Below are 26,454 nucleotides of genomic sequence, written 5' to 3'. Positions count from 1 at the left end.
TCTATCCTAGATCCGTAACCCCACCCCATTCCCAGAACATTGTACTTACCTATAGAAAGTAGCATAGTCCACTGTTGAGTGGCAGGTCTGAAACTCCCAAGATTTGAGCTTCTGGCATTCCCGATGGGCTCGGAGCTTTACTTTCACCGTCCCTTGACACAGCTCAGGAACTGGTTTCCTCTGGGGTCTGTTGCAGAACTCGTTGGACTCCACCCTCCAAGATTCAGCAAAGTCATCCACATCAAATTTGAAGTTTCCATCTCCACCAATTAAGTCATCACGTTTGTGTCCATTGTAGTTGCCACACAGGCCACACAATTTGCCCTTGAGATGAGGGGCAGCCATGACCTCTACAAAACTGTCTCCATCCCAGGATATTTCCAAACCTAGAGGAGAAGAAGGGGAGAAGGGAGTTCAACCACTCCTGAATCTCCCGATAATTCCCATGTGTCCATAGCTTTACTTGGTAGATACAGCCATCGTCTTCTAACAAGGAACACTTCGAATCTATCCAAATTCTTGGTTACATTTTGATCTGACCACATTAAATGTTGTATGAATTACATAAATCACTTATTTTGGGGGATTAGGATTTTTAAATTGAATGAAGTTTGCTCTTAAAATATCTATGTACCCCTGGTTTGATCACCCTACTCTGAGGTTTATATTTTTGTCCTCTTCTAAAGTAATTATGTTAGTCCAAATTGTGCTTCCTTTATCCAATGACTATAGTGTGGAAACAGAAAGAAACAAAGACTATAATTCCTTATGTTATTTTTGTTTCTTTATCCAAAAATTCCTCCATGTAAGTATTTACTCCAAATACCACAGGATATTAAAGCAATAAATAGATAGCTTCTGAATACATCCTCCTCAAGGGATGATACATTAATGCAAACATGTGCTCCTTCATTATTTTATTTTTATTCCTGAGACATGAGCTTCTGACCCATGTTTCCTGGGGTTTAGTTGTTGGGAAATCTTTACACCGTCCATCTCTGGGGCCTCCAATGCAAGAACACTAATGAGTTTCAACATTTGAGGCAGCACTAGAGGTTTCCAGGCCATGGACAAAAGCTCCTCTTGTGCATCCATCATTAGGCCAGTACTTCCTTGTTCATCAAGGACACTGTCTTCACCCCAGGAGGCAGATGACCAAAGACCCTTCTGGGTTTGCTGAACTAATTATCTAAAATGTTGGAGGGTTTGTCTAAAAACATGCATATTTCTCTAGATATACTGGCCCAAGAGTTCCCAGAGCCACTCTAGCCAAAGATTACTCTGAGTGGGGGCATTTTTCTAGTCTCATGTAGGACAGCCAGCTTATGTCACAGAGCACAGCTAAGCTTGAATAAGAAGAAACACTCTCAACTCCACTCTGATGTTTTGCATGGAGACACTGGTCGCAAGAGGGAGGTGTTTGTGAAAGCATTTTAAGGTTCAACCCAAAGTAAATGACTATCTTTCCTAGTTTTCCTTTCTTTTGTGTGTGTTGGAATCTTTTCTTAATTGTTCTCATGATGATCCCCTGGCAGTGCCTGAGCCCTCCTGTGGATGATGGCACTATTTACCAGGGAATGCCCAAGAGCAACCCATGGCATGAGCTCTAGGGAACAACTACAACAGGTCAATGTGCATTTCTACACTGAGACTTCTCCTTAGTCACTGTCACTGTCTCCCAAGAGTAGCAACCACAAAGGAAGTCTCTTTTTTACAAAAAATTCTTTGCTGATTTTTTAAAAATTTTACCCTTTTGGGTTCCTGACAAAACTAGTCTTTTATTTTACCTGTTGTGAGCCTCTGAAAAGAGAAAATTGTCTTTTCTCCTCAAAGGCTTTGTCTTTTATACTGAAAGCTCAAGATTAGCCTGATGAGCAAATGTTCAGAGTTGGGGGATGAGGTGTGAGGGGACAGGAGAAATAGGGGAAGAGAGGGAAAAGGAGGGTGAAGAGAGAGAGACTGAGAATGGCTCTTGTTGGTATGTGAAATTGGCATATGGCAAAAATATTAGAGTAATGGAAGTGAGCTCAGGAAGAAACACTCAGAGGTAAGATTCTTAAGCTAAGTCTGAACACAGTCTGAGAAGAGAAATGGCTGCCCAAAATGCTTTCCAGTGAGAAGCCCACACAACCATCACAGGACAGTTACTTCAGGGAGAATTATTGGTAAAATAAACTAGTGGTCTAAAACTGGGCTTCTTGAGCAATAAACAGAACGGCCCATAAGGAAATCACTGGGTGGTAAGTGGAAGGAACAGAAGCATTCTTACTCCAAGGTGAATGACAGAGAAGATTTCTTGGTTAGGAGAAACAGGCTGGATTCAGGAAAGCAATTAAATAGATCTGGAAAAAGGAAGAAAAGGGCGGCCACAGGGAATGTTTTCCTGGGAGTAGCATAATGAAGAGAAGACACTAAGGGGGCCAGGTAAGGAGAGAAGGGACACACTGCTAAGACATCCACACCCCGGGCTGACCTCCCAACATGGATCTCTGTGAGAAAGTGGTGTCAATTCTGACAACCACAACTTTCACATAAAACAATTTCTCTTTCTTTATACTCCATTAACTAACACATTATCTGGCACACAGTACATACTTAATAAGTGAATAAATTACCCCTGTAATGGTGATGCATTGAATCTGCAAAACCAAAGAAATTGTAAGTTTCATGCTAGTTAAGACACTAAAATAACCATTTTGAAAGAAGGCAAACAAACTATAAAATGATTTGTAATACACTCTCCAAGGTATAGAAGAAACTTGACCTCACAAGCCTGTAGCCGGGCAGTTACTCAGCAAGAGAAATGAGGGGAGAAAATCAATTCCAAACAAAGTCTAACTTTTAGAGCATGATTCCAAAGACTTTTCCATGTTGCAAAATTTTCCAAACTACAAATCTCTTTCCTAGACAGCAGGCAAATACTATTCTTCCAAGTGCCACAAATAGTTGAGAATTTTACACCCAAAGGAACTCCAATATCATTACTGACAATGATATAGTAAGTTTGAGATTTTGGGCAACTGAGTTCATTGGAATTCAACTCACAGTGAACAAATCAATCATTGTGTTCTTTCTTTCTAGTGGACTGGTGGTCCACACATGCTTGGAAAGTTGTAGACCCACTGTGTTTTAGGTAAACACTCCTCAAAACCCATGACAACTCATTCATAAAAACATGGTCTCCAAAGTAAGAGAATAATTTGTTATTCACTCTCTTTTTCAATCTCCTTGTTGTTATTATTTTAAGAAGATTTTTACAGAACAATGCTAGGCTTCACACTGGGAAGAAATGACTTATTTGACTTGGGATGACTTTGACTCTCTCTTTATCACTTACATATGTGTCCGCATGAGTCCTTTTGCCCTCTGAGAGTAAAATCCACACAAAGTTGATTGCAGTCATGAAAGGAAAAAATACTAATAAGTTGTAATTGAGGGAATGTATTTTAACTAAGGATCTTATGAGAGGAAACCATCATGGAAGTGTTTTCGGGGCTGTGGGTAGTCCTTTCTGCAGCTGGGTTGAGTTGGCCAATTCTCTGCATGGGAAATTGGGTAAAAATAACTGGCAGAGTCAGAAGGCTAAAGCTGAAGCATATGTCCCATCTGGGGATGTGAGCAGCAGCTGCATTCCTTCCACTTTAGGAATGACCTTCCCATTTCCCCTTCTCTGAGTAACTGCTTTACCAACTTACTCCTCACCCTCAAGAAGAGTAGACAAGACCACAAGCTGGTTTGTTGTTCGTGTGGTCATTCTTTCCTTTGGGAGATGTTTGTTTGCTTTGATTTGCTTATTGATGCTTTTGCTGCTGTCCACTCAAAGGGGAGAAGAGATGCAAAATCTATAGACATATCACAGTAATGTGTGAAAATGGATATTTTTTTCCTGCTCAGATTTTATACCAACGGGATAGGAATAGAATACATTGTTTCACTTCAAAAACTATAGAGAAATACCAAGAATAAAATAAAAAGCTGCTTTCCAGTGTGTTAAAGATTTCAGGCAGAGCTGATATACCTCTTCCAGGTAGAGATGATGTAGTACATAGTTGGCAGAAAGGAAATATTTTTTTAAATTATTTGCTAAGTGTCGAGAGTTGGGGCAGGGTGTGTGGTGGAGGTGGATAATGCTTAACCCACCAAGCCTTGTCACAGCCCACTTGTTAGCCTAATTCCACCCAATCTCCATGGCCACCTGTGCTACTCTGATGGATGTAGCATCATGAAGTGCTGACTCCATAAACCACAGGGGCAAAAGACAGGCCTCTTCATCTTCCATCCCCCAGCTACAGGCCTGATTTAAGCTCCTATTTTGAAGACAGTACCCTTTGATCACATGATTTTATGAAATAAAACAAAAATCTGGTGGAATAATACCCTAAAGAAATACTGTGATATTTTAAATAGATGATCGATAGTTGATAAAAAAGGAAATGTCCCTAAGGGGTAGTTGAAACTAAGATGGTTAGACCTGGGTGCACACACTACTGTCTAGAAATCAAGTTGTGTCATTGAAAGGATAAGTTTAGTGCCCAGAGGAATGCAGCTCTTTCCTAGGAAACAAGCTCGTGAATTTGTGCACTACAGAAAATCGTTCACCTGGAGTGTTAGGCATGCCATAAAAATGACTTACATCGTGGAAACATAGATGGAAAAATAAATTGTAAGACTGAGTTCAAGGCCTAGAATAGTTGAATTTACTAATCGAATTATGGTATTTATGGCCTATTATTATTTTCTTAGCAGTCTCATCCTTTTGCTCATTTTTATGACATGGAATCCTGACAAAGAGTACACTTATTCCATCACATTTTGCCAGCTGAGCATGGAACAGATTTGAACCTCCTAGGCTGTTAGTAATCTTCAAGTACCCAGGATTCCTTTGAGAACTGGGCTGTGGCTGACTAATAATTCCCATATCAGTAGACTTCACTGTGTTTGTGCTGACTTGAAAACGAAAGACAAGGTGCTTCTAATTAGTGCTATGTAATAATGGGTCATCTTGTACATGTTTTATAGGGAGCCAAAAAGTGTTTGTCTCCTTTAAAGAAATTAACTGGGGCCTATATTTGCAGAGCACCATGTCTTTTGGATACAAGAACAGGTGTCTGGATTTTTCTGAGCAAGACTAATGTCTTTAAAGTTGAATCATTAGACCTCTTCACATCTGCAAAGTAAAGAATGGGAATTTTTCCCTTTTACTGAATGCTCCAATACATAAATACTTAGAGTTGTCTCACTGAAACTATGATATATTCACTAACTGAAAGCTCCCTAGACTTTTCTTGGCTTCTTGCCTTTATTCAGCTAAACTGGCATGCCATAGGCTCAAATCAATTTGTCAAAATATATTCTGGCCTTAACTGAAACAATTACCAGGGTCTTGTAGGTATGGCAGACATAGTTTCTATGGACCCTCAAAAATGCCTATTCTATCAAATGGTTCCCATTTGAATCTACATTGTCCAAAAATACTAGAACTCACTCAGTTGATGCCTTTACACTGTTAAATGCTCTCCAATGCAAAAGCAAAAGTTCGCTGATTTCCTTGAAGTTTCATGCTTAAAGAAATAAGAGTGCACAGGAGAATATGCAACCCAACATCCAACTAACTAACAACATGTGTTAACCAAAGGTGGGAACCATTCATAATGTCATGAAATGTGCAAATAAGCTGAATTCATTCTCTAGGGCTGAAAATCAGGAACCTAATTCCTCTTCTAAAATGTTTTTCTTAGGTAGCACCTATCAGACAAAGACTTGAGCCTCAGAGATCACTAGCAGCCATGAACAGTGGCCTAGTGGGAACAAATCTGATCATGGAGTACAAATGCAATCCAGTGGGCATAAGGCAACAGAGGATGCTAAGAGAGGACCTCAATCACCAGCTTCATGTGCCCAAGCCCCAGCTGAGGGTGAACTTTCAAAGCAAGCCTCCTAAGTATTCTCTAACAAAAGACAATGGTTTGGGCCATCAATTCATTGAGTAGCCTTCCCTAGGGGTTCATATAGGGTTATATGCTGTTCATATGGGGTTCTGGTCACCCCCCCCCCCACTCCCATCTGCACACTCACAGGCAGCAGCCTCTTTTTCCTTAACATAGGATAACCCAGCGGGATGAAGGCACCCGGCATCCTGTGTATATAGCAAAAGTATGCAAGAATCAGCTCTTCTGATGTGGACATTTTATGTTTCTTTTAAACACCACTGACACTAAGCTGTTTACTTTTGAGGATTCCCGCCTTACTTCTTGGACACAGGCTAACAAGGAAACCTTCTTTCTCACAGATGTGAAACTGTTATGCATAACTCGCTGAGCTGGGAGAGATGCTGACAATTCCAAGCTGAACATTAAAGGCCTAAAATAGCCACAACACTTGAGAGAGGTTATTTGATGAGTACAACGGCTATTTTTAGAATGAGGATGGAAAAGGTTCTGGATGTCAGAGATTGCAAGACTGGCGTCTAATTGCAAGGATCCACGTGGTACAAACATCCTGGGTCATTCTGTGGCATCTTGGGGATGTGCCTTTCCCATGGGCAAGGAGGAGGCAGGTGAGGTCAGAACACTTTTCTGCCTCTGGGTTCCCCTCCTGCAGGAGGGGCGCTCTAACCAGGGCCTGCTGCCGCTGGTGATGGTAAGATAAGTAAGAAGGAGGCCACAGAAGCCCCACCTGCTCTGGTGGTCACTTTCAAGAGGTAGCCGTCCAGGTCGATGTGGAAGTGCGGTGCGTGGCAAGGGAGCGCGATGCGCGAGCCGTTCCAGCGCACGGTGAGGTGCTGCTGAAGGCTGATGGTGCTCTCGCCCAGCACCAGCTCCACTGACTTGGTCCAGGAGAAGGAGCGGGTCCTGCGGGCATCGTTCTTCACCAGCACCTGAAAGGGCGAGGCAGGGGAGGAGCAGTCTTTTGTCAAAACGTACTGACATGTCCCCTGAAAGTTAAATGTCCGTCCGTCAAAAGTGTTGTAGTGGGGATCTCCGAATACCGTGCAAACGCCAGGCTCTGCGGATGAGTGAAAGATAAAAGCAGGGTCACAACCAAGCGAAGGATTCAGAGAAATCAGGGGTTCCTGCAATAAATACGGGTAAGGGAGGCCATAACAGAGATGTGCTAAGGGAAATCAACTTTAAAAAAAAAATGGGTTGTTATAAAAAGTTTGACTCATTTTTACTTCTGGTGCTTTTATATTTAAAAGTTATTTATAACATCTCTGAAATTTTAAGGCATCTCCATTTGTAACCTCCATGTGCTTCTTTAGATAAGGGAAACTAAACTCAGGCCATTAAGAGCTAGCCTTACTTCATAACTGACATAAACAAGGGCAAATTAAGTGCATAACTAAAAATGGCAACTAGCAAATGACACTACTAAAACATTAGTATTAGTTCCACTTAACCAACTGGAAAAATTCAGAAGCATGATATACTAAATGTTACCCATAGTTCTAAAGATAATTACGATATTCAACTCTCACATATTTGCTAAGAAAAAAAAAAAAACAGAATTGCCAAACAGATAAATGTCTACAAGTGTCAGGAAACAAGTTACTGATCAATGTTTGCAGATTTGTTTTGTAAGTTTTCTAGAAATACAAGATTCTTATATTTTTATCAAATACAAAAATATAAAGTTGGAAAAAATATAAATCACAGAGCCCATCATTTAGTACATTTAAGAAATTCCAATGAATTCATCACCCTGAAATATCTTTAATTCAAATATTTATGAGACCAAGGTAAAGTTTTATACTTTGGAGCATCTCAAAAGTTATATAACAGAAAATTAAATATTGTTCCTTTTTTAAAACAAAATTTGGCATTGGTTTGTTCTCTGTGTAAAGATATTTTATCTGTTTCCAAAGAGGCATGAACAACCAGGAAATGAGGAATTTATTTAGAGAAATTAGTCCAAATGATGAAAGAACTATAATAAAAAGAGCAATTTCCAGTCAACATCCAAATAATAATCATGTCAAGAATAATAACCAGAATAAAACACCAGGTCAAGAACATGAGAATGTCCTATAAACAACTGCCCTAAATATCTCCAGGAAGGACTAAGCTCAGACAGACCATAGATATGCCAACTGGTCTGATAGGACCAATGGGATCCAATGCAAACATTTGCTTTTAATTTTAAGGTGTTTGGAGAGTAATGTTTTATGTTGTGGTACATTATGTCATTTCAGATGTCAATTTCATGTGACTCCACACAAATCATATATATTTGACATTTGCTAAGTTAATTATTCTAATTGGTGTTCCTTGTCAATATTTGATGGTGATTCACGAGAGACAGAAAGAGAGAGAGAGAGAGAGAGAGAGAGAGAGAGAGTTAGTTTAGGGTATGTAGGAGAGTTTCAGTGAACAAATACGCTGATAAATATATAAAAGGCACTACCCAGAGGGGAACGGTAGAAGTGGGTGGGTTCAGCAGTCATATTTGAATTCATCCTCCATTTCTGATCCTTTCTTATTTTTCTCTTCACCATTTTTTTCTCTTCGCCAATTTTATTCTGCTTATTGCTTCACATCGTATGAGCCCCCCCACCTTCCTAATTCCATATATCCTCTACTAGTATCTCCCATCTAACCTCTGCCTGGTGCATTTTCCAATCATTCTCAGTGGGATTACTTCTGGAATTCTCCTATCACACATCTCCCTCGCATTCTGATTAAAAAAAAAAAAAATCTCTCCCTGTCATCAAAATGTTACCTTTTGGGGTTGGGCAAGGCGGTTCTTCGAAGTGTCTCAAGTGATATCAGGAGAATGATGGTTCCAGTTTAATGCGGCTATGAGCCACAAAAGGAATGTGTCTTAACCTGATTACCAAATTCAAGAGAAGGTTTGTTTTTTGTTTTTTGTTTTCAGGTTCTTAACTCTACCTATTCAGCAAGAAAGCCCAGAACCAATCAAGGCTTCTGAGCTTGGAACAGATGGACCTCAGCTTGGAAAAGCCAAAGCACAAGGTGCTGAAGGAGCTAAAATTACACTCCCAAGGGTGTTCTCTCTGCTCTGTGCAGAAAGGAAATGCCCACAGATGCTGTCCATGTCCTGATGTGATGGCCTACACAAGGATGTTCCTACAAGGAACAACCAAGTACCACTTCTCTTGATATCCTAACTGCAACTACATCAAAATTATCATTAATGAAAACATTTGCCAAGCTAACATTTACCAAGAATTCACTACATACCCTAGCATTCTTCTACATACCTATGATGATGGATACATCATCAGAAACTATATTTAGATTGTCTCCTAACATTAAATATATGGCTAAGCACTTTGTAGTACATAATAAAATGAACTATGAAAAAGTTTGTGAATTATGTTCATGACTGAGGAAATGCTTATAGCATAAAGTGAAAAATAGGCAACAAAAGTCTATGCTAATATGTTCTATGATTTTTTTTCTTTTTCTTTTTGAGATAGGGATCTTGCTATGTTGCACAGAGTGGCCCTGAATTCTCAATCCTCCTGCCTCAGCCACCCAGGTAGCTGGGATTATAGACTTATGGCACAGCACCCAGTTCTTTTGAGGATAATAACTATCTTCAAATAAATATATCCACACACCAAAATTACAAACAGTGGCTATTTCTTGATAGCAGAATCATGATTGACATTTGCTTTTTTTTTTTTTTCTTTCTTCTGTGTGGTTTTCCTGGTTTTATTTTGTTTTATTTCTGGTTTTACTTTAGTAGTCAAACTCTAGACTCTACTAATTTATTTACTCATGTAGATAAGACCAATTGCATAACAAAGCAAATCCTCAAAGAAGCAAAAGAAACTGTCCCAAGTTGTCCTAGGGAAGCCCGAGCTTGCTCCAAGCTGAGAAAGAGGCAATGGGTAGGTCCAGAGAGACCCTGGGTAAGGGAAATCATGTGTGAATTTGACCCTAAAGAGAGAGATTTTTCAAGAGTCCCTTCTTATGGAAGAGAAGGATTTGGAAATCTGAGTGATTTCAACATGTAACAGCAACACAGAAGAGGCCAGCAAAATTTCATGACTGTGGGGATGCTTGAGAATTATGTGTTGCATTTGGGGACATTTGTATCACGAGCTAAAATAATTTTGAAACTTTGGCCCCTTTCCCTGGCACCTCAAGGTCCCCATGCCAGATCCTGCTGGAGCAGCACACACGTGTGCTGGAGAACGTCTGAAAGTGAGAATCTCAGGATTACAGAAATCTGCCTCACTGAAAAGGAAAAGGGCCAGAGAATACTTAGGGGATAAAAATGAACAGTGTATTCTCATATTTTTTTTCCAGCAGACCCAGTAAAATGAACTGCAGTCCAACATGTCCAGATGTCCAGTCACACTCTACTGGAAATTTTGGCCAATAGTTAGGGAGAGAGGGAAAGAAGCCGCTTAAACAGACCATCCTCAAACTTGCCTTATTTGAAAGAGCCTAAGTCAGAGGAAGGGGAGAAAAACACCAGTGTCTCCTTGTGTCACTGTTTCAGACTCCTGAAGGCAAATCGTGAGCTCTAATTTTTGTTTTGGTTTGTTTCCCACAGATTGGTTTGGTTTGTCTGTATACAAACACATAGGTATAGGGGAAATAAAGATCGGAAATGTAGAAACCCAAATATTAAAAGTGCATTTATTTTTCTCTTAGGTAATGGAATGATGTTGGGACATCTTTTCCTCTTTTATGTTTATGTATATTTAGATTATTATTTACATTTACATTCCATTGTTTACAATGACTATGTATCCTTTTGGAATAAGAATATTCACTTTAAAAAGTTAAAACTCATGGATGAAGCTACATCACTTTGATGTTCTGTACTTTAATAAGACTGCTGCCTCCAGAATATAGTTCCAATGCTTTTCTCTCAACTGTATCAGGTACATTTGTCTCTACCATGGATGTATGTATTCCAATGAAATGCCTTTCCTCTGAGAGCAGTGATTGTTCTCAAAACAGCCATCAAAAAACTTAAGGAGAAATTATAAAACCCTTTGTTATAAAGACTAAGAGAAATTGAGCAGACTGTAGCCACCCCTCCCCCAACACACACACACACACAAAAAAAGAGAAACAGAAAAGCCTGAGGAAGGGGAAAAAAATAGCATTCATTTTTCAGCCACCAGAAAACAATCACCATTTACAATTTTTTGTGTGTGTGTGTGTGTTAACATATTTAAGAAAATTCTGTGCATAATATTTTATTTCCTATTTTTCACTTAACATGTCATTGGATTTCCAGTTATTAAATGTGTTTTGCTTTGGAAACACCGATGGGAACTTCCACCCTCAGTCCATGACTCCTACAGGGAGGACTGTGTCCTCAGCCCCTGGTACCATGCCACTACATACATCAGTACACCTCCAGAGAGTTCTTCTAACCATGAGGAAGCCTATGAAATAAATGAGACTTTAAACTTTCCTCAGCACACACTGCAGAAAGACAGGGAACTGGGCCCCAGAAGACTAGCTCACTGTGCTGGGCAGGACTCCTAGAAACCCCAGAAGGACAAGAGTCATTGCAATGACAAGTCTGGGTTAGAAAGCAAGGAAGTCTGGGACTCGGGACACTGCCTGTGACATGGACCTTTCTTCTCCTTGATGAGCTTTCTCCTGAATGGAGATGAAAAAAGTAGAAAAAGGCTGTGGTGTGACCCAGCAGGACCTGAAGTTCTCCATGCAGGAGCTCTGGCCCTTCTTTGGGGTGTCACCAGCAGCTGTAGGCCCACAAGGTGCTGAAGTTCCAACAGATGCTCAATTAGGTGGCACCTGGATGCCTATAAGAATTATATTCTTAGATTCGTAAATCTAGAACTTCATTTAATTTTTATTTTTTTTTGGGGGGGGGGTACTGGGGATTGGACTCAGAGGCATTTGACCACTGAGTCACATTCCCAGCTCTATTTTGTATTTTTCTTAGAGACAGGGTCTGATTGATTTGCTTAGCACCTCTCTTTTGCTGAGGCTGAGTTTGAACTCTCCATCCTCCTGTCTTAGCCTCCTGAGCTGCTGGGATTATAGGTGTGCACCACCCGCCCCCAGCTTCATTTAATTTTACTGTGTTTTGGGGGGCTGGGGGCAGGAAAAGGGATGGTATTCTCTTTCCACCTATCCATAGCTGCCAGAAATAGTAACTGGTCTGCATATGAAATGCTGATTCTTCAAAAAGTCACATAGGTATTTCATTTAGTATATAAATTTGTTTTCACATATTTCCATAACCACATATACTCACCAACTCTAAACAAAAGAGCAAACAAAGGAAACAATCCCTAACCTCAAAGGTCTAAATTAAAATAAATCCAGATTCAAAGCCTGGAGTGCCAGCACCTCCCCCAGTGGAGCCCAGTGCTTCCTACCTCTCACCTCAGCAGCCCAGTGGGCCTGTGCCCACCCAACACTTCCTCACAGTTCACACAAACACACGTCCTTCAGCCCTCAGCTCCAATGCCAGATCCCCTGTAGCCACATCCCTGATGCCTCAGTCAAGGTCATCTTCTTCCTCCAAATTCCCAAAGCAAAACTGATCGCACAGCTGAGATATTCTGGGATGGTTAATTTCTAATAGTGTATTTGAAGTTATACTATGTTTTTTTCATTTGGGAGTCCAAAATAAAGTCACCAAACCCATCATCTGCCTATGATAGATCACTTTTCACTCTTGCTTATATTTATAATGTATTCCTAACTCCTTAGTCAGACCTTGAACAACTCCTTCCATGTAAATTTTGTATATACTTCCACATAGGAGGATATATATATATATATATATATATATATATATATATATATATATGCCTGTGGTACTACATATCAGGTCTCAATAAACGTCTGTTGAATTAATGCATTAATTCATAATTAATTTTGGTGAAAAAATAAATCGCCTACACTGAATTTATTAAAATACACACACATAAGGTAACCAACAGAAAAAATTTGCTTAATCAATTAATTCAATACTTTATGAATGCTTTCAGAACAAAGAGATTATTAGAAAAAAATATGAAAATTGGGAAATATTATGCGGAGCTACATCTGGTGCCGAGAGAGTATACTAAGAAATTCAAATCCATGAATTCAAATACATGGGCAGCAATATCATTCCCCTCTCTGTAAATCTGACGTTTTTTTCCTGATGAACAGAGAAAACCTGCCTCACTAAAATGTATTGTAAGAATCAAAAAGCAGGAAGAGAAATTATTTCTAATTCATAAAATGGCAAGTGTGATAGGCAGAGTAATGGTTCCCCAAAGATATCCACAAACTAATGCCCAGAACCATGGATGTGTAATGTAAATGGCAAGACAAAATGAAGTCTAAAGATGGAATCAAGGCTGCCCATTAGCTGACCTTTATCAGGGAGCTTATCCTGGAGATCTGAGAGGGATGAAAGCAATCACAAGGATCCATAGAGAAAGAGGAAGGCAGAAACATAAGTGTCACAATGATAAAGTATAAAAACTATTCCATGCTAGCTTTGATGATGGAGGAGGGGCCAGGAGCCAAAGAAAAATGGGAAGCCTATACAAACTGGAAAAGGAAGGAACACAGTCCTTCCAAACACCTTGTTTTAACTTTTTGAGACTCTTTCTGACTTCTGACCTCTAGAACATGGAAGATAATAACTGTGTGTTGTTTCAGCCATTAAGTTTGTGGTAATTTGTTACAGCAGCCATTGGAAACCTTAGCAATAGCTATGGCATCTAGTGTAAAGCAACCGGTCTATGCCAGGTACCATGCCGGGGTGCTTTCTGCATTTTCAGTACCTCCTTTCATCCTCACTATATCTCTGCACACTATATATTATTACCTTAATTTCTCAGCCATGAGTTCAGGAAGGGTGCTTTATGGCCCATTATCACTCAGCCAATAGCAGTAAAGACAGAGTCCAACCCAGTCTCTCTGGCCCAAGACTGGTACCTTCCCCACTGTGACTTGATGCTTCCACACAATCTATGCCCCAGCATCCTCTGCAGTTGTTGTTGTTAACAAGTTGGAAGTCCCAGAGCTCTTTGAGAATCTGAAGAAATGTTTAGACATTCATTCCCCCAAATGCATATGAGTGTAGCCCCTCAAGTGAAGAGATTAATAGACACTCTGTCCCAAGGCTGATCAGTGACCCCTGAGGAGTCCATGATTTTCAAATTAAGAATATGTATCTAGTAGTTAATTATAAACTATTATACAGTGCTCCTATCTCTTCTTTCCAACTATAAACCCTAAGGTCAGGGCCAGTTTCAGCCTTTTATCCATGAGCTCCAAGAGCACCTTCTAGAATGCTAAAATCTCAGCAAGTATTAATATAAACTTGTTATGGAAGATGTATTTTTTCACCCTCATCATCCAAGTTCTGACCTTAAATTCTCCTTTATCCCCAGTACTGGGGATAGAACCCTGGGGAGCTTTATCACTGAACTACGTCCCCAGTCCCCTTTTCACTTTTTATTTTGAGACCGGCTAGCTTCAAAATTGTGATCCTTCAGCCTCAGCCTCCTGAGTTACTGGGGATTGCAGGTATGTGCCGCCATGCTTAGCTTAAAATTTCTTTCTCTTTGCACCAGAACTTTGTTATTTATCAATTAAGAAAGCTGTGTACCTGAGCTAGAGTTGGATTTCACATCTCTAAATTAAACTGGCTTACAGAATTAAATCCCCCTTTGAGCATTGCCAACATTGAGTTTATTGTTTTAAAGATAGTTTTTTGTTTGAATCCTGGTCTTGCCATGTACTGACTGTTAAATCATGTACCGACTCCCTGCATACCTCATTTTGTTCATGGATAAAATGTATTCAAGGACAATCACCTTGCAGGTAGAAGCCCATTATTAGTTTTATTATGAAAAATACATTTTAAGTGTTATGCAAATCCAGCAAATAGATATCTATGGCTGGGTAAGGTAAGGGTGAATAAGACTATAATAGACACATTGAAGATGTAATGTGAGTTGAACTAGTCTATAAAGACATATGAAGTATCAATTCGGAGCTAAAATGAAGGTAGCCTTCTAAACCAAAAGAAGAATATAAATCACAGACATAGAAAGGAAGAGAGTTTGTACAAGAGGAAGAGGAGACCAGTCTGACCAGAATTGGGACTTGTAGACCTTTAGTAGATGTCAGGTACTCATGCTGTCTAAATAAGTTGGCCTGAGATTTATGGCCAGCCTGAGAAGTTTAAATATATTCCCAAGAACCACCATTTCTTAACGTGTTTCCTATGAAACATCAATCCTGCCTGTTGCACTGCCAAAATAAGTATAAATTTTAAAAGCTCTGCAGCTCAAATTAGTTTGGGAGGCACTTTCTACTCCATCACCCTCCTAAAAGTTCACCATGCCCACTGGCATGGAAAGGGCCCTGAGGATTCTGCAGCAAGGAACCATATTTAAGTTTACTTGACCCAGCATTTCCCTAATGTATTTAATCATAGGACCTTGTTTTGAAAATATTACTCAAAACTATCCCTCAGCTCTAGTGTTTTATAAAACAAACGTTGGGAAACTGCAACAGAAAAGGAAGATGGAGGAGGCTCTTGTGAAAGCCAAGTTTGGGTTCTGACAGTGGGATGCGAAAAGAGCTGAAGGAGAGTAGATGGGGTGAGTTGCCAGCAATAGGATGAGGGTCTGGCTGTCGTGGGAATGAGAAAGAAATTATTTATTAAGAAAACAACAGAAAGAGACAATCAGCTAGACTTGATGACTGATTACCAACATGGGAAAGAAATGCCAGAAGTATGAGAAATAACATTAAGGCTCAAAACCTGTGCAGCTGGGATCATGTGGATGCCAGAATTCAGTCAATAAATAGGGGTTGGAAACAGCCATTAACCCCTCCATCCAAATTTCCAACTCAGACTTTGGTGACTCAAAGGTAGCAACTGTAATAAAATTCAAATGCAGTACTTTTCTAGAAGAACATGTTCCTCCAAAAGATTAGAAGTTGAGATCTACCATATTAGCATCTTATGAAGAAGAGATAAATGTTAAGGACCTCTAAGTTTGGATAAATTTGAAACCCAGAATGAGAAAATAACTATGGAAGAGGGACTGTGAAGGTGGAGCTGTTCATTTACACAAGACGTAATTAAGGAAGAGATCTGTGTACTAAAGTGAGATCTGAAGGGTAGAGCAGAGGAGGGGAACCATGATTGAGGGCAGAGGGTACTAACAGAGAAAGGGACAGTAGTAGGAGAAAGAAGGAAAGCATGCATAAATATGAATTTCATAGCAAAGAGAAATAGTGCAGCCAATGAGTCATGTCTCCATACTCTCAGCATAGGGGAGAACATACGATTTGTAACCCCAGAGACTGAAGTGACTTCATGAATGCAGATGTTTTTAAGGTAAGCAAATACAACAGCTTTCAAAGAGAAGTCTCCACTCCTGAATATAAAGAAGGAAATTGGAAAAATCCAATGTATATTTTGAAGCAAACCTCCCAAATGAGTAAAAATACAGTTAAGAGAGAACACAGAATAGAACACTGAGAAGTCTGAGTTTTGGCATCTCAAAGAAGAAGGAGTTAGCTGAACTCATGCTTTTAATTTCTCTGACTTTCCTATCCTTCATTTGTTAAAGTTGAGATTGCACAGCTATGAGATGGCTATGAGATTCAAATGAGATCAAATGGAAAAACCAACACAATGTTTAGATATGTAGCAGATGCTAAATACATACTAACTACTGGTGCGGCTACCCCTGCTGCAATTATTGCTGTCATTGTTATTGTGATGATGAAGACAATGATGATGATGATGATGATGATGATAGTCATTGTTAACTGTATGGTCTGGATATGAGGTGTCCCCCAAATGCTCCTATGTTAATGCTGGAATATTTGGAGGTGGAATGATTGGATTATGATAGCTGCAAACTTAATTAGTTTATCCTAGTTTGAATGGACTAAATAAAAGGTAACAAAGCTGGGGGCGGAGGGTGATGTGGCTGAGGAGGTGGATCACTGGGGATGTGTCCTAGAAGAGTTCCTCTTCTGAACCCCTTCTCATCTGCTCTCTCTGCTTCCTGGCTGCCATGAGCAGGGCAGGTTTTCACTACCACATCTTTCTGCCATGATGTTCTGTTTCACCTCAGGCCCAAAGCCACAGAGTTGGTCCACCACAGACTAAACCTCTGAAACTGTGAACTCAAAATAAACTTTTCCTTCTCTAAATTGTTCTTGTTGGGGTTTTTGTTCACTGCACTGAAATGGTAACACTCTAACAGAATACTAACATATTGGGTATTTACCCAGTACTAACTCCTACTAGTACCAGTAAACTACCTATAATTTTACAAGGTGCTAAAACTCTGTAAATGGTATTATCTAGTACACCCTGAAGAAAGTGACACTAGGTGGTGGGTAAAAGATGATTCACTGAAGTTATGAGTCTCCTCCATCAACTCTGCCCCCATTTACAGCAAGAAAATCTGAAGGGAAAGTATCCTTTAGAGCAGTACAGCACCATGTAACACAGAAAACAAACTGATTTCCTTATACTCCCCAGTGTTGTTTCACCCAGTGTGGGATCTCCTGGTCGCTGCGTGTGGCACGGTCGGGTTTCATTTGCCACCTCTGTCTGCCACTGGCCTCAGGAGAAGTATCAAACCCCAACTCCAGATGCACAAGCAGAAACTTCAGTGGCCACTTAGCTTAACACCTCCTTGGCAGGGCTAAAGTCAACACCACAAATTCTTATTCTACAAGCATCTTGAGCTCTGGTTTCAAATTTCCTTGCTTTCCTGAGTTAAGGACAGACTCTCGGGGTTAAGGGACCTGGAGTTGCTTACAGACTCTGAGGCCAGAAACCTTGCTCAAACACAGAATCACTAATTTGCAGAACCTCTTGTCAGTGGAGATTTCTCATAAAATAGGCCCCAAGGTCATTGTTTAATTATGCTTTTTTTCCAGGGGAATAAATGAAATTGTTGTTCTATTCCCCCTCCTACATCTACCCTATTTAATTGAGGATACCTGCAGGCATCCCAGGGGCTTAAGTAAGACCTGCCAAAACTAGCTGGGGCCAGTTCCACCACTGCCATGGGTGCAGGCAGCAGGCATGGGGTCCTTGCCAGTGAGCTCACACAGATGCACCAAGTTGCGCACAGCTGGAAACTAACCCTTGGAGGGTTTAAAAAGTCACCTGGCAACTGTGAGACTCCTTGCACCCTGAGTTGCTGAAATTTGATATTTCCTGTTACTTGTGGGATGTGCAGTTGAGGTTATTTCAATTAAATGCACATCTGGGCTCAGCATACCCTACCAGCTTCAGTGTTATGTAATCTGTGAACTTTGGTTTTAGGTAGCTCTAAGTACAGCTGGAGCAATCTGAGAGACCTGGGGTGGCCATCCACTTCTGGGCTGCCTTTGGTTGCCCCTGGTCTTATAAATGATTAAGAGATTAAATTCTCTCATATAATCAAAATACCTCTCTCTCTCTCTCTCTCTCTCACACACACACACACACACACACACACACACACACACAAAACTCTCTTATCAGTGAAAACTTTGACACGAAGTGTTATTTCCAAGTCTGAAAACCCACATTCTGCCAACAAAGAACTTATCAGATTCAGGTCTCTGTGGGGTGGTTAGGTCAAGATTCCACCAAGTATTTGCTAACACACAATAAATGAACATTTCCATAAACCAAAAGCTACACTCACACATCAAAAGTGGCCCTCCTGGCACCTAATTCATGGTCACGTGACACTCAGTCAAGGCAAAGCCAAGTCTCTTCAGGCGATAGCCTCATACCTTGGCAGAGACTGTACTTGCCGAAAGCTTTATAAAGTTTGTTTAGCTCACTTCACATATTTTATTTTAAATAAATCATCCAAACCAAATTTAATTCTTTTCTGTTGGAAAGGGAGAAAGAGAGTAGGCCCCAAGTTATTAAAAGACAGCAATGCTTTTCATACTTTCTTCAGGTCTGATTTTAAGAGGATTTTTTTTCCCCCAATGTTGAGAAAATCCTCATTGACCCTCCAGAACAACCCTAAAAAGACTGTCCTATTATGGGGACTACCACAGTTTTGTGCCTCCCTTATTGGGCCCTACCCACAGAATTGCAAATTACCATCATCACTGACTACTGCAGAGAGGGGCCTATTGAAATGTGTTTCCCATTTAATTCAAGTTTCCTCTTTGCTATTCCTTTCAGAGATCTGACAGGGCCTCCAAACACTCCCAAGACTAAGAAGAACCCAGGCAGAAATAAATTCTGTGGGAGTTTAGAAACACAGTGCAATGCCATCTCTATTAGAAATGATGGAGCCTTCATTTAACCACTAAAGATGATCAAAATAAATGTTAAGAGTATTTGAGCTCTGTAACCAATCTATTTCAGTTTTGTGTGTATGTATAGATTATTGCCTCCTCTCAAAAAAAAAGGATTAAAGAAATGCAGAGGCATATTTACCAATAATTCAAAACACTTAAAAGTGGATAAATATGATGAAGTCAGAAGTAAGCTTATTATTCAAAAACTGCATGTAATTTCGTGGGCCACACATTTGTTTCTAACTTCCTAGCCATGAAAGCAAAGACAGCCACTTTTAATCAATCAAGTTTTAATTATGTATCATAGGGCTAGGGAATTAAAATACAAAAACATACGAATAACTCAGAGGTTTTTGTTCTTTCTTTTTTGGTAATGTTGTTTTGGTTTGGTTTGGGTTTGGGTACTGGGGATTGAAATCAGGGGCACTTAACCACTGAGCCATATCCCCAGCCCCTTTTTAAAATTTTTAATTTTTTATTTTATTTTATTTTTTTAGTTTCTAAGACAGGGTCTCATTAAGTTGCTTAAGGCCTTGCTAAGTTGCCTAGGTTGGCTTGGAACTTGTGATCCTCCTTCTTCAACCTCCCAACTCACTGAGATTAGAGGTATGAGCCACTGCACCTGGCTGGTCTTTCAATTTTTACATCAGAAAAAGGGTACTTTACTCTCCTGCTGTATCTAATTGACAAACATAGAGAGTAAATCGTTGCCACTAACCTCAGGGGGATTCATTTTTCATTCACCCACCCCCTTTCCACTGTTTGGGAGTGTCTGTGGTTCTCAACCAGGGCAATTTTGTCCCAAGAACACAGTTTGAATTGTCACAAACTTGGGGAAGGTGGTTACTACTAGCATGTAGTTGGTAGAGTTCAGAAATGTGACTGTTCAAAAGAATTATCTATCCAAACTGCCAATAAGACTGAGGTTGAAATCCTGGAGAAGTAAGTGTGTGTGTGTGTGTGTGTGTGTGTGTGTGTGTGCGCGCGCGCGTGTGTGTACATGCCCTTGCAAGAGAGAATTTGTGTCTTAATAAAATATAAATCTTTATCCTGGTTATAGAAAACATTGGCCTTAATTTATAGTTTCAGCCTCAGTTTCTCTATTGTAGAAATCCATATCTCAGAAGAGATTTCATAATTGACAGAGGAGGAAAAAAATTAGTCCTCAGGTTTGTTCTGGATCCTAAGTATAATGATAGAGGAATTTCAAAGTAGGAGGTCTTTAACCCATATATAAAGGACAGCAGACTAAGTCTACCTGAATATGTTAGGAAAAGTTGGGCATTGCTTAAAAAACTGGAAGCCATCCCATCTCTTAACTGAATCTGCACAAATGAGCCTCGCCAAATAGAATGTGTTTTACAGCAATGATGGAAGAAGTGCTGGAGAGCAAGTGAGAGTAAACAGATGGAAAGAACACCAAAGGAAATTGAGAAATAGCCATCTGATGATATAATTTAGATTTGGACAGAGAACTGCATGCCTGGGCTCTTCCAGCTCTGGCCTGCTAGATGCAGGTGCAGCCGGTGGCCTCCCAGTGCCCCTCCAGCTGGGTGGCTTTCTCCCTTGCCAGTTGCCTCTCTTAGTGATGGAAGGTATGGGCTCATTTACATGTGTCATGCCACACACGATGTAATAGAACAGGTCACAGACTCAGTTCTATTTGACCAGGCCCATGTTTCTATTCTTCTTCTTTTCTTTTTTTCTAAGTCACCAGTCTTCTAGATATGGAAAGGCCAGCTCATAATGGAGAGAATAATAATGAAACTTAGCTTTGCTCTTAACTATCTCAATAGTCAGTGATCCTTGCAACAGAAAGTCAGGAAATTTAAGATTTGGGCTATTTCCATACGAGGTCACCATGTGTTCTTGCGAAGCTCATAAGCAGTGATCTTGCCTAGCAGCCACATAATGGCAAGTAGAATATGACTGTGCTCAGGCACATTGAAAGGGTGAATTAGAAAATATTAGGAGTCCTGATGAGATCTTTCTGCTTCAATTAGGAGACACTTTATAGGGAAATGCAAACCCAACTTTGGGCCTGAATACAGAGGAAATCTTCATCAACATAGGCTTAAGACTGCTCATCCAGAAAGAATTAAGCTAAAGGCAGCCTGTGAGCCATGTGTAAGCAGTTTTTTTTGGGTTTTTTTTTTTTTTGGGGGGGGGGCGGTGATTAAATCTAATAGTTTATACACATGCTTTTAAATCAACTGATGTGTTAATCATAGTGAATTATTCTTCCTGCATTAATTTCTGAACTCTAAAAGTCATATTTCATTGGCCTCCTTTGAGTTATTTTATGTACTTCATTATCTTCAAAGGGAGGCTCTTTTATTAAATCTATAATTTATTTTATGTTAATTCAACCAGCACTTTTATCCAGCACATAATTGTTTTATAGCTATTTCTAAAAATAGTAATATACTTAGTAGATATATAATAAATGACAATTATATATATATATATATATATATATATATATATATATATATATATATATAAAGACTCTGCCTATCTATTGTCCAAAGGCACTAGCCAATCAAAAAAATTTACTCTTAGCAATGTAAACATTGATATTTAGATAAATGGAAGAAATAAACCCGTTCCCATGTGAAAACTGGTTTCAACTGCCATAAAAGTTCACTTCTCTAAGCTAACTGGCTCATTAAATACTTTCTAATAGATTTTCTGGCTTTGTTAATCTTGCTTATCATATATCAAAACTAATTTGACAAGGCATTACTAATCCCCCTCTTTCAATGAAATACTTCCAAAAGCTATCGCAAAATCACATGAATTTGAGGAGGACTAAAACGGCAATTTGCTAATAGATGTAGGCATATATCTACATGTGGGGCCAACATGACACCTGTTGCTATGCTCTGTCCCTGTGATCAGTAGTGCTGTCTCCAGCAGCTTTCAGAATAGGCCGTGTTTAGATAGAACCTTCAAGAACTCAGTTAAATATAACAACTGCAAACCCATTGTCAGCCTGATGACCTCTTGTGATCTCTTTGCCAACAGCAACTGTGTGTGCAGCCAGGTGAAATGGTGAAGAGGTGGGGGTAGGGGTGAGGGAAGAGCAAGTGCAGCTGTTTGGTTTTATACTGAGAGAAGGAAAATCCTTCCTAGATTATGTATGTTTGGTTTTACTGGATATCATTATCTTAGCTGCTGTGACTGCAAATGCTATTAGCAGTTAAAATGTGCATTAAGTTATCTGGTGTTTTTAAAAAACCTCATCAGATCATTTATCTTCTTGATTTCTCATAGCAACAAATTCTGATGGAAATATCCACATTTGTCTCAATTGTGCTTCTGTGAGAGTATTACAATTGATTTAAAGTGTCTGTAGGGAGAGAGGATAATCCCATCCTACACCTACAGAATTAAAATGTGCAGAAAACTCACACCACTATTTTTCTTGTTGTATCATAAAACGTCAAACAAATATTAATAGCATATTTTCAAAGAGATGAACTTACTTTCAGTGCAAATAGGACAGCATCCTTTTCTGTTGAGAATTTTACCCTAATCAGGAAAAAAACAAACAAAAGGTCAGTGCTAAGAAACAGGGTCTGCTGAGGACAAATCTCTTTTTTAAATCTAATACCAGATAAACCAAAGAAATCAGTCCAAGCTGTATTTGAACTCGATACCCAGATGGTGAAGATGCTGGTGAAAATGAAGTTTCAAGTATCAAATTTTAAGACCCGGCAAAGTCATTCAGGAAGCCTTCCTGTTTTTATCCTCCAAGAAATATGAGACCTGAAGGACTCACTGGCGCGATTTTTCTCACATGGAGGGAAGATGGAGACAGTCTGGGCTCAACATTTACACTGATATCCAAATTAACTCCTCTGGGGACCAAGTACATATACATCAAAATGGGAATTGTCTGTCAATCCATCAGACCATCCATGGCCTTCTGTCTTCACTTAGTAGAGGAGCCCAAACAATAACTAATCCAAGCTTACAACTCATTGGTCCTATGGATACCGGTGGGCCACCGATCAAATTCAGTCAGATTTCTTCTTTCCAACTTAAGTCATTGTTATGCAAAGTCAATGAAGCTGAGAGTTCTGAAATGCTGAGTAACTTTCCATTATCTTTCTGGAAATATAGTACAATATTCTACATTGCCTGTCTTTTCATTTTTTAAATGCATGACATTTAAAGGAGGAAATATATCAGAGAATGGCATTGCCTTATCTCAGACTCAGTAGTTAATCACAGAGAAAAAGAAATGCAGAAGTGATTGACATTTAGAGAGAATTTGCGATATAACCAACACCATACTAGATATTTTATTTATGTTACCTAACATCAAGTTAGTTATAAGGATTTAAGGAGATAATACCTGTAACACAGTGTTTGATGAATATTAGAGATTTTTATAATCATCATTATTAAGATGTACAAGAATGTTGTGAGCTGTTTCTCTTTTCATAGAAGAAAAAAATTGATGTTATGAAACACAGTGGTAGAATACAAAACTAAGCCTAATTTTGGTAACCCTAAAGGTCATATTCTCTCCATTGCAGATATTTACCCTCTGTAGTTCTCAATATTTATGAAAATTGAACATTTATCAATTATCTGCTATATACTGGACAGGGTGCTATCCATTTCTCATACTTTATTTAATTTAAATTTCACGACACCACTCCAAATGCAAATGACTTTATCCCCTGTTCACAGGGAAGCAAGGAAATGGAGGCCACACAAAGGCTGCCCAAGGTGCAGCACACAAAGCTCATACACTACTCATTCACTACTGGCCATTTGTATCAAGAGTAGCTTCAGGTAAGTCAAGTAAAGCTATGAAATCAGCTTCAGGTGTTTCAAAAATAAACAATTACATTGATTTTTTTAAAAAAATTAATTAAATTTATTAAAGAACCAGAACTAGGTCTCACTCATTTTTGTTTTTTACATTAACTAGACCTAAAATGGTACATTAAATTCTATGATTACTTTGAATGAAAATTAAAATTCAGCCCCATTCTACCATCCCCTCATTTGGAGGCATCACAACAAATTCTCACTATCTAAAGTTTTGGTATCTATCACCATTTGGCATGGAGTTCTCCTTTAATTTTTCATGACCAAAAGCAGTTGAAGACAAAGCCAAATGAGGTCAGTCCAGGCTCACAGAATGGTGTCCCCAAGATGGAGTCAGGTGCTGGATCCCAATGGAGAAGAGCTGTTTAAAGTCAAGTTCCTAACCAAATGTGACTTGACTCTCAACAGCTGCATCTTGGCAGGACCTGCCACCTCCCTTCTTCAGAAAATGCAAGTAGCAGTGGTCATGTCATTAAATCAGTGGAAAATAAGTCAAGTAAAGCTACGAAATCAGAAAGCCTGGATTATATGGAATGAGCTGTGAAACTGGACACACTGTAGCCTCATCTTTGAGAAGGGTCTAGTTGCCACCTCAGAGGAGTGGTCTTAGGAGTTAAATGAGACTATTCCTGTGACTACAGAATAGGTCTCAATACATATCATTAGTGCCCTTGCGGAGTTGCCAGCAAGAGCAGACAAGGAATTCAACCATAAAATCCTTCTTCAACAAGATGCACGTAATACTGGAAAAAGACATGTGTGGCAGCCAAGAAGGATGGAGCAGGCAATACAGAAGCTTTCTTTTTTTTTTTTTTTTAATTTCCCCAGGTGACATAGAGGAGAAGTAGGTTTTTAAAAGGATCTCCATGGTAGAGCTAAGCTGTCTTCTGAAGACCTCGGGCTGGCTTCTGAGAAGGGAAATTGTGAACCAGAGGACCCGCTGGAAAGATGCCCAGGAGCAGAAAGGTGGTCCCTGGGGTGGGAGCCTGGTCAGGAGCACACATGAGGACATGGAGGGGGTGGGGCTGGAGAAAGGGCTTCACTTGGAGGACTGAATGTGCCCAACCCTGAATGTGGCCCACAAAGAAGGAACGCTAAGGAGACATTGGTGACATAAAGAGCACTGACCTCCCTGCTGCAAGAGGACAATGAAAACCATCAACCCTGACACAAGTGGCAGAACTCAAGTGAAGCTGGAAACTCCACCGCGGCCTGCTGAGGCGAGTTACTTGAGCCACCAGCTTGGCACCGCATACTGTTTTTGTCTTGTACAATAAGGAAGCCCATTATTACTAACATGTGCTGCAAGAGTTCATTAGCAATGAGGGTTCCCCAAGGACTGGCATAAATGATGTGATCCCATTTTTCCTAATGAATATTTATAAGCAGACCATGTTCAAGTCTACTTATTGTATCTCTCTTTCCTTTTTTTTTTTTTTTTTCTTTTATGGGAGGTTTTCAATTTTATGTCTAAGGCTTTTTAAAGCAAGACTAATTAGGTTTTTTTTTTTTTCCTTTTTCTCTCCCTCCTTCATTCAGTTGTGCAATGGCAACAGCTGTTGTTTTTTTGTGCCTCATTTGGCACTCAAGTAAAAACAGCAACTTTTTGTTTATAATAATAACAGATGTGAATAAAATTAAAAGTTGTCTATAACAGAGAAGAGAGGACATGGCCTGAATATATGGATATGTTTTTTTTTTTTTTCATTCCCTGGAAGGTATTGAATAGGTTTGACATTTTCCCAAATGCATAAAACCTTGAAAGGTTTTAAGTAGCTGAGGTGAATTTAATGAAGCTCATGCTTTAGAAGATAATGGTTGCTTTATTCAACACACTGGACTATGGGTTTTTGAAAAGAGATATTTCCATAAGGATGCTATTCCATCTGGGGCTAGGATGGGGGTTAGGGTTAGAGAGAGAAAACCTCAGCAAAGGGGCCTGGGCTGCTGCTAGACAGGAGAAGCCCTTTGGGGAATGATTAATAATTTAAAAAAAAAAAAAAACACATATTCCTTTGGCTATGAGCAGAAAGCTGTGATTTGAGAAGAGAGAGAAGGAAAGAAAAGGCAAAGATGGTTATGATGTTAAACAGAAAACCCAGCAAAAGAAAACAAGGGAACAAATTCAACCAGAGTAGAAGTTGTTTCCATAAAGAACTGGGAGAAGACACTAAGAAGTAGGAGAGCCCAGGTAAGAGCCAGACAAGTGGCATTTTCATGCAAGGCTAAATTGTGAGTGGAAACTGTAAAAAAGGAGGCTTTATAAGAAGCATCTCACTGTTGGGGAATGTGAACACTTTGGGAGATCAGAGTCTGTGTTCAGAAGATGGCATGAGATCGTGCC

At 39.6% G+C, this 26,454-nt stretch overlaps 1 protein-coding gene across 2 annotated transcripts in view; it reads right to left on the bottom strand.

The window, feature by feature from the left end:
* The window catches only part of Bmper (BMP binding endothelial regulator), a 244,465-nt gene that overhangs the window by 66,225 nt on the left and 151,786 nt on the right, over positions 1-26,454 (bottom strand). The window contains exons 11-13 of one of the 2 annotated variants that reach the window (XM_027939682.2): positions 22,751-22,796; positions 6,676-7,005; positions 50-386 (exon numbers count right to left, since the gene is read on the bottom strand). In XM_027939682.2, coding sequence (XP_027795483.1) covers positions 50-386; positions 6,676-7,005; positions 22,751-22,796 — 713 coding nt within the window. The remainder of the gene's footprint in view (positions 1-49; positions 387-6,675; positions 7,006-22,750; positions 22,797-26,454) is intronic. The other variant, XM_071608418.1, reaches the window with a different exon arrangement.

The sequence above is a fragment of the Marmota flaviventris genome, chromosome 1 (assembly GCF_047511675.1).
Source record: "Marmota flaviventris isolate mMarFla1 chromosome 1, mMarFla1.hap1, whole genome shotgun sequence".
In the NCBI taxonomy this organism is placed as follows: Eukaryota; Metazoa; Chordata; class Mammalia; order Rodentia; family Sciuridae; genus Marmota; species Marmota flaviventris.
This window is presented reverse-complemented; position numbering and strand designations above follow the sequence as displayed.